Source organism: Lactuca serriola, chromosome 1 (assembly GCF_051521515.1).
Source record: "Lactuca serriola cultivar US96UC23 chromosome 1, Lser_US96UC23_V15, whole genome shotgun sequence".
Classification (NCBI taxonomy): Eukaryota; Viridiplantae; Streptophyta; class Magnoliopsida; order Asterales; family Asteraceae; genus Lactuca; species Lactuca serriola.
Genome location: NC_136408.1, coordinates 35,105,105 through 35,114,624, shown reverse-complemented (window position 1 = coordinate 35,114,624; position 9,520 = coordinate 35,105,105). Strand labels below are relative to the sequence as shown.

At 32.3% G+C, this 9,520-nt stretch overlaps 1 protein-coding gene across 1 annotated transcript; it reads left to right on the top strand.

The window, feature by feature from the left end:
* The first annotated feature begins 2,912 nt into the window (after positions 1–2,912).
* On the top strand, positions 2,913–4,053 carry LOC145082636 (uncharacterized). Its single transcript, XM_079023326.1, has 2 exons — positions 2,913–3,209; positions 3,861–4,053. Exons 1-2 carry the CDS (start codon positions 3,058–3,060, stop codon positions 3,919–3,921), a joined length of 213 nt encoding a protein of 70 aa, XP_078879452.1. The 5' UTR covers positions 2,913–3,057; the 3' UTR covers positions 3,922–4,053.
* Positions 4,054–9,520: the final 5,467 nt, after the last annotated feature.

Below are 9,520 nucleotides of genomic sequence, written 5' to 3'. Positions count from 1 at the left end.
CCGAGTTTCTACTATATTCTTAACCAATATCTTCATTTCTTTTCACTAATATAAAAAATGCACACAGAAAATGATAAACTTCTCATATTCTTAACCAATATTTTCATTTCTTTTCACTAATATAAAAAATGCACACAGAAAATGATAAACTTGTTTTGCTTGCTTCCGCAGTTATTTCTTTCCACTCCAAAGCTTCAAGAACTAATCATGCATTAACAAATTTCTCAAACCTGCAATTTATCTTGTTTGCTCTCTCTATACATTTACAAAATGAAAAATAAGGAAATCTAGACATGAAAAACCACTGGCTTTGATTCACATATTACAGATGAATCATGCGAAATCGAAGAAGGTAAAATAAGAGAAATAAGATGCTAGAATCTACCATGTTTGTTGGTGACTAATACAACAAAGCGTCCATGAACATCTGCCATAAGAATCGCCTGATAACAGCTTGGAAGTTCGAACCACCACCGGAGACAAAGACAGCAAGGTTTTTCCTTCGTACACCGTTCTTCAAACTCTCTCCTTCATCAAAACTAGTTTCTAATTGTTCGTTTCTATCTATACACTTTAATACTCTCTTCCTTGATGCTACAAATGGCGGAAAATTATGAAAATCGTGGGGTTTTATGGATACTCGGCATTGCAACTTTAATGTTGTATTTGTATGGTTTTGAAGTGATGAAAACAGCGAATTTGAGCAAACACTGAAAAGGGCTTCCATCGCCACAAATAGGCTAGCAACTTTAGGGTTTTGGAATTAGTAGTATGATGATTAATGTGATTCAAGAACCACCTAAATGATGTCTTGACAGTGCAGACTTTAGGGGGTTTAGTCGACAAAATCGATTGAAATGCATGAAGGGCCGGTCCAAGCTGTGGATCAAAGATGGAGGGAGAGTAGGTGGAGGAAGGAGGAGTGCTGGTGAGTTGGAGGGAGATGAGGTGGCGGAATCGAGTAACGTTGTCGCAGGAGAATTTTGTGCAGGGATCGTGAGTGGTTGTGATGTGGAGGAATTGAAGGGCTGAGGAGGTGGAGGACGGAGGAGTGCTGGTAAGTTGCTGTGGGTGAAAGATGGAGGAGGTGAATGAAGACGACGGGTATTGAGCGGGAACGGTGTTGTGGTGGCTGGTGGCGGAGTAGAGACTGTGGCTGTAGGATACAGGGAATAGAGTGCGGCACTGCGGTCTGGGCGTTTTCTAATTTAGAAATTAAAAAATTAAAAAAAAAAAACATATTAAAAAGGTGTTAAAAATTAAATTTTAAATGTAAAGTTCAGATTTGTAATTTAGTGAAAGAAAATTATAAATATAAAAATTTATTTTTAAAATTTTGCCTTTAATATTTTATTTTATGTGCGACTATATTTGATTGTTTAAAAATTTCAACCAAATGTTCAGTCTATGATTTTTTTCGATTATAACTTCTTCAACAGCATTTATGAATTTTCAAATGGTTTTAGTGATTTTGAAATTATAAACAATGAAAAGATATAATTTATATCTTATGAAATCTATAAATAAATTGATAAATGATTTACAGTATTTTGAAAACGTCTTAAATATTTCTATAGATAATGATTTGAAAAGGTAACGAACTTTTAGTTTTATTTATATCTAATCATTAAATTTTTTTCGTACTTGACTTACTTGTTAATAATTTAAAATTGTTCATATTTATTCTTAATCTACAATCAACCATAAAGAGTAAAATATGAACAATTTCAAATAATTCATTAGTAAATCAAACATAAATAAAATCAATGACTAAATATGAACAAAATTGAAAGTTCATTACGTTTTCAAAATAATTGTCACGTAAAACAAATACCAAAATAAGAGGTGCACTCTCGTATAATAATAAATGTTTTTTACGTAAATAATATAATTTGAAATCTATGTTCCGGATACAATTATTTTACAAACTTCTAGCATAATAATCTGGTTTCGCAAAATACTTATGCACTGACTATGAAAAAAATTATCGATGAAGGTACATATGTTTTGCTATAGATATCCAACGATGACACGTCGAGACCAAAATGTTGGTTGTTGGAACTTCGTAATTGTTTCTTAAAATTTCGATGTTGCATATCATCTTAGACCGTCAACAATACTCTCCACAACAACGGTCGTGGAGAGATTCTAGATTAGTCACCACAAGTCACGAACCCATTTCGGAGTACATATAACGATCGGAAAAGAAGAACGAAGAAAGAGAAAACTGAGGCCTGAGAGTGAAGAAGAAACGGATTGGTCGTCCGTCTTTGTACTCGCCACCACAAATCACCACGACAACGAGCCACCACGGACCGGCGGGACAATGTGCATTGTCGTGGTCTGTGGCCACATCAACAACGAGCATGTTCGTTGCCAGTATACCGGACGTTCTTAGTAAAAATAGTTAGAAACTTACAGTAATATGTTAGTCACTATAAATATTATTTTTCAAAAAATATATTTAAATATTCTATATATCCTAGTTTTGAAATATTTACTCTGATATCATTGAGACTATATAAATAACAATATTAGAATAATAATGTTTCATATAAAATCTTTATGATATTTATTGATTAGCTTATGAAACATAACTAAGAAGCATAGGGTTAATAATTTTATAGGGATAATAATTTAAAACGGAAATGAATTTTTAATTTTATTCATATTTAATTATTTAATGTTTTTTTCATATTAAATTTACCCATAAATTATTTAAAATTGTTCATATTTTATATCAAATTTCTAAAAGTTTGTAAGTTGTCCCATGTACAGCTTTTATAACAATAGTGGCTTAGTTGAAACAAATTGCTAGTTGAAGGATTCATTTTGTCGTTTTTGTATTCTGTGAATCCCTCTAGGACTTGACCGCCGTCGTGACAATCGTATTGACGACATTCAAACCCCTACCCCAAATCAATCTCCGGCGACCACCTGCCGTTTCCGCCGTGCGCTATCTTTCAATCTGATTACCTACCAAACACGAAGATTTCGGTTTGGTGTTCATCTTTTGCGACAACCCTTTTTTTTCATAGATTGGATTCTATCGAACGAATGGCGTTAACAAATTTCATACTGACCGTGGTGGGAGTGAGCGCAGTGGTTCTACTGATGAGGAGCGATGTGAAACAGTCCGCCTCCATCTTCAAACGCAACGTTCGTCAAATTCGCCACTGGCTCGAAGAAGAATCTGCATCCGCCGCTAAGTACTCTTTCAATACTCACAAATTGTTCCTTGATTTATTGACTCATGTGTTATACTTTCTGTATAAACCTAAACTATTGATGTGCTGTAGAACATACGTAATTCTCCACCCGTTTCTCGATTAGAGTCCATTTTGTAGAAAGTTAGGGTTCCAAAATAGGAGTCATAGTCATAGACAGCGTCCTCGAGCTTCCTACTCAGAGTGATACTTATCAAGTTATCAGAAATCTTCACAAATTATGGAGAAAGTATGATTGAACAATTCCTCATTTACTCAAAATGTTCCTAATTCATAACCTAAAAATTTGCTATGTCAAGACTGTCTACAGCTAGCTTATGCAATCATACAACAAGAAGACAGTTTATTACTGACTAGTTTGAGGTAGGGTAGAAATGAAGTGTATACTTGTTTAAATCAACCCAGGAATAGGTTAATTTTGATAATTTCATTAGCAAATTGTTTAAATCACAAGTAAATGTATTTAATTACATGCCTTATGAGGTTCAAGTAATGAGCTGTTCTTTAAGGTATATTGTCTAATGGGCTGGATTTTTTAAAGTACAATGTTCTAGTAAGAAAACAAATTGAAAGTACATTGCTATTTCTTGCATTTAGCCACTGAGTTTGGGGAAATTTGTTTTGGTTTTATAGGGAAATAGAGAAGGCGAAACCAAAGGAGCTGCCAAAGAAAGATATTCCCAAGGATGATTAATTAAGCTGATGATGGGTAGGGTTAGAAAAAAAACAGAGTCCCTGCAAAGAGTTTTAAACATGTTCACTTACATGTAAAAATCCGTATTTTGGCTTGATTTTTTTTGGTAATAAGAATTTTCACTTATACAAAGGTTTACTTTGAGCCTATAAATTACTATTCTGGCTTTGTTTTCTTTAGCATAAATAAACTTACGTTGCTTGTCATAAGAACATAGTTTTCCTCATAAGTATGGACTAGTCAAACTGTCAAACCTGCAAGTATTATAATTGCATGATTATAACTCTAATCATGGGGGTCCCACGGTTGAGGATTTATGGTGTGTAGTCGATAATTTAATTGTATATGTTGAAAAACTACGCCCCATGAATGTAGTAATGACCCTTTAAAATCAAGAGGTTGACAATCAAAGACAACACCAAAATTGTTCTAGAAAACTCGAAGGGAATGTATTGATAACTTTTAAGATGCATATATAAAAGCGTACATAGAACTCTATGCTAAATTTGGCTTGATGTTGCTAAATTTCTAAACATTAAAATCAACATCCATTTTTCCTAATTAACCTCCAAAATAAACTAGTGAAAAATACAAAAATTAAGGAAATCAAATATTTATTAAAAAACATTATAAAACAAAATAAGGAAATAAGCCAAACTTGAGGCCTAAAACGGTGGAACTCGACAGACAACATTCAACTATTTTGTTTCGTCAAACGAGAGCATTGTTCTGACAATGTATCACATGCCTCAAAACTAACTATTTTGTTTTGTCAAACGAGAGCATTGTTCTGACAATGTATCGCATGCCTCAAAACTCTATACTGATCAAAAGTTATGTTTATTTTAAGTTGTGTATATTTTAGTTTTTCTCTCATTTGTCCATTAATACATGAGTTTAAGGTGCTCTTTGTTTTTTCTGATGCAAAATGTATGCAGTCTGCGGACCACATCTACGGAACTCTGCAGTAGAAGAGGTAGACCAAACGTCTGCAGTCTGAAAGAAGAAGACTGTTTGTTTTTTAACATCTGCAGACTGCTAGAATAAATTAAAATCTAATTAAACTGATTTTTTAAAAAACTTAATAATTTTATGACTTTATTATAGATAATTAATAAATATAGATCGATTTTTATGTATTATTGTATAAAAAGTGAATAAATTGGTACGAATTAACGTATATATTTGATAAAGATCAACAAACTTTGGTCATAAAGATATACCTAAACATTGTAATTAAGGATAAAAAAATTTAACACAGTAAAATTGATGGAAAGAAACTTTGATTTTAAATGAAAATTTCAAATTTTTTATTGTAACTTTTCAATTAAATTAATTAAAAAACTAGCCATAAATATTTATTCCAAGAAATGAATGATATATCATTAAATAATGTTTATAAAATTTGGCACAAAAAATATAAGATATTATTACAATTTCTTTTTCATATCTATATAAACCGTTCTAATAACCATTATTGTAATTAAATTTTTATTTATAAATTTGTTACAAAAAGTTATAATTGTGGCGTCGAACATTTTTTCTTTAACTATTGCAACTTTTTTTTCCCAAATTGTTTATTATAGATAAAGTTAGAATAAATTTAAGTTTTTAAAATTATATAAAAAAAAAAAAAAACTAAATTGTATGTGTTTTTTGGGCTAGAATATGCCTCAAAAGCTTTGATGACTCTAGTCCACATCTGCGCCAAGAAGAGGACGTGCAGATCTTTTTAAATTTACAATCTTCAAAAAAACAAACAGTCTGCGAAGCTTAATGTTTGTGCGTGGTTTGCACGGCACATACAAAATAGGTTAAGAAGATCTGCAGACAAAAAATACAGCACCTAAGGTGCTGTTTGTTTTTTCTGAGGCAAAATGTCTGCAATCTGCAGACCACATCTGTAGATCTCTACAGTAGAAGAGGTGGACCATACGTCTGCAGTCTGAAAAAAAAAAAAAAAAGACTATTTGTTTTTTTAACATCTGTGGGCTACTAAAATAAATTGAAATCTAAATAAACTGATTCTTTTAAACTTCAAAGTGACTTTTTAATATTTTTATGACTTTGTTATAAATAATTAACGAATCTAGATCAACTTTTATGTATTATTGTATAAAAAATAAAAATAAAAATGACATGAATTAACGTATATATTTGATAAAAACCAACAACTTTGGTTGCAAAGTTACAACTAAACATTATAATTAGTGATCAAAGAATTTGATACATAAATGGATGAAAATAAACTTCGATTTTTTTTCAAGTAAATCCATTGAAAAAGTACCATAAATATTTTCTCGAGAAATTGACGATACTGTATTAATTAATGTTTTATAAAATTTGGCAAAAAATATAAGAATATATTATGATTCTTTTCATATTTATATAAACAACTTCAACAACTATTATTGTAATAAATCTTTATTTATAAATTTGTCAAAAATATTATGTTTGTATCGTCGAATTTTTTTTAAGTTTTGTAATTTTTTTTTCAAATTATTTATCACTAATAGAGTTGGAAAAAATATAAATTAAAAAAAACTTTAAAAAAATAAAGATATATATATATATATATATATATATATATATATATATATATATATATATATATATATAGAGAGAGAGAGAGAGAGAGAGAGAGAGAAAATTGCAAAAATGGTCCCTGTGGTATGCAAATTTTTGGGGTTTTAGTCCAAACAGTGACTTTTTTGGTTTCGTAGTCCTTTTGGAGTGGTTTGTATGTGAAAATGGTCCCTCCGAAACTTGAAATGACTATAATACCCTTAGGGTATTTATTTTTCATTTTTCTTTCATTATTCTTAAAATTTAATATTTATTTATTTATTTTAACAATTAAAAAAATAAAAAAGGTCCCACCTCTCTCTCTCTCTCTCTCTCTCTCTCCAGTTTCAATACGCAAAGATACAACCCACCATCATCTTCTTCATGACCCTCGTCTTTTTCAAACCCTAACTCCTCACCACCATCTCTCCTTCTAGTCACCAAAATCAACTACCAACACCACGATCAGAATTCAAGACTTGTTCATGTTGCAGATTCGGTGAGTTCCCAGTTTACCCACCTAGATCGTATAAGGATATGGTGGTGTCGGAGATCTACAGTAGCAATTAGCATTTACTCTCGTTCCCTCTCTTCCATTTTTGGGACACTTTTACAACAATCTTCAAATCTAAGTTTTACAAGACAATAAGTAGTAGTGCTTTATGGAATTGCTTTATGAAGTTCTGGGGAAAACCAAACCCAAGGGAAACTTCAGCGATCGATGTTTGTAAATGGTTGTTGGGGGGGGGGGGGATAAAGCTCGATTGAGCATATAGGATACACAAGTGAATTCATTCTGAAAACCCTAAAGTCTCTCATCTTTGATTTCAAAATCAAAACCACAAACCCTTTCTTACCCGATAATTCCTAAATGAAAATCCTAGGGCTCTTTTGCACTGTCATGACCCAGATTGAAAGCGAATCAACACTCTGTTCTTGGTATAAACAATGGGGTATTTCAAGTTTCCAACTGCTTCATCCCTTGCTGATATAGGTGTTCATATGTCCTCATTGGTGTATGGTTCTTGTATCTCGGGATTGGATTGTGCTGACCACATACTAAACAATTTCCCCTTTGCTATATCAGTTAGAGAGAAGATATTTTTCATGGTGCAATATGGATGTTTTTCACCAAGAAGATATATACGAAATAAAATGAAAAGAAGTGTGAGTTGTTGGACTTGGGATTGAACGAGTTGTGGTTGGACCTGGGATCAACGACATTGATTAATTGTTTAACGATCAGCAAGATATTGAAAACAAGAGGGAGGAGCTGTACTCGGTCACTACCTGAATATTGTCAAGATTTGATGTCCAAATTTGATGTTGTTTGGTGGTGATTCACGGTGATCAAAGTTATCGGTGGTGGTTATTGATGGATGCAGCGACAGTTCTTGATGGGTTTTGGTGGCAAGCTCCCAAAACCGGAGGAAGGCAGTAGATGGTGGTGTTTTGAAGCTTGCTTGACGGATTTTAATGGCGGGGATATAAGGTAGAGTTGTGGTGGATGGGTCCAAAAGAAAGAGACAAAGACAAATGCTTCACCTTTTTTAGTAAACCACAATGGACCGGGAAGAAAAGAATTCAACAGGTTTTCTTGAGAGAGAGAGAGAGAGAGAGAGAGAGAGAGGACCTTTTTTATTTTTTTAGTTGTTAAAATAAATAAATAAATATTAAATTTTAAGAATAATGAAAGAAAAATGAAAAATAAATACCCCAAGGGTATTATAGTCATTTCAATGTTCGGAGGGACCATTTTCACATACAAACCACTCCAAAAGGACTACGAAACCAAAAAAGTCACTGTTTGGACTAAAACCCCAAAAATTTGCATACCACAGGGACCATTTTTGCAATTTTGTCATATATATATATATATATATATATATATATATATATATATATATATATATATATATATATATATATATATATATATATGTTTTTTTAGGCTAGAAGATGTTTGAAGATATTAGAAGACTCTCGTCCACATATGCGCCAAGAAGATGGCGCGCAGACATTTTTAGGTCTGCAGTCTTAAAAAAAACAAACAGTCTGCTAATGTTAATGTATGCATGTGGTCTACGCGGCACAGACAGAAGAGGTCACGCTGATCTACAGATAAAAAAACTAACACTACCTAAGTCTTCAAAAAAGTTTGAGATGGAAACTTAAAACATGATTACTAATTTGTATTATCTCTGAGCAATATTTCCCAACGTTATCATCTTGTAATTCTTGTGCGATATGAACATCCTAACTAGGGATGAGAATTTGGCCCGAAAACCCGAACCGAACCGAAAACCGTATCGAACCGAACCGAATTAGACCCGAATAAACAATTCGATTCGGTTTTCGGGTAATTAAATAAATCTTATTCGGTTTTCGGGTTATTCGGTCCGGGTTACCCGAATAAGGGCTTATTCGGTCCAAATGGACCGAACCGAATATGAAAAGTCATATTTTTTTTTCCACATGCACGATTGCTTATTCGGTCTTGTGTTCTATTAATCATTACCCAAAATACCCACGTAATGTTTAATGTTTAACTTATATACTTATAGATAGTTTTTTAGGTGTTTTGGATGTTTAATGTTTAGTATTTAATATGTTGCTTAATAACTATATCTTAAGATTGTGGTGGTTGGATTTTACATTTTATATATCAAGAATAGTTAATCCGTGTTATTCGTGTTTATCATAAGCTACAAAATTCATACAAAATACAATATGTATAATCATATTGTAAATGTTATTTGGGTTATTCGGCTCCTTAATCATCTTGTACATGTTATTTGAGTTATTCGGGTCGGAACCGAATCGAACTGAACTCGTATTGCTTATTTGGTTCGGTTTTCGGTTCATACAATTACCCTTATTCGGTTTTCGGTTTATTCGGGTTCGGATCGGTTCGGTTCGGTTCGGTTCCGACCCGAATAACATCCCTAATCCTAACATTTGTATAAGATAAAAACATTCGTAAGGAGTCCATGTTGTATCATGAAATTACTAGCAACAAAAATTATTAAAACAT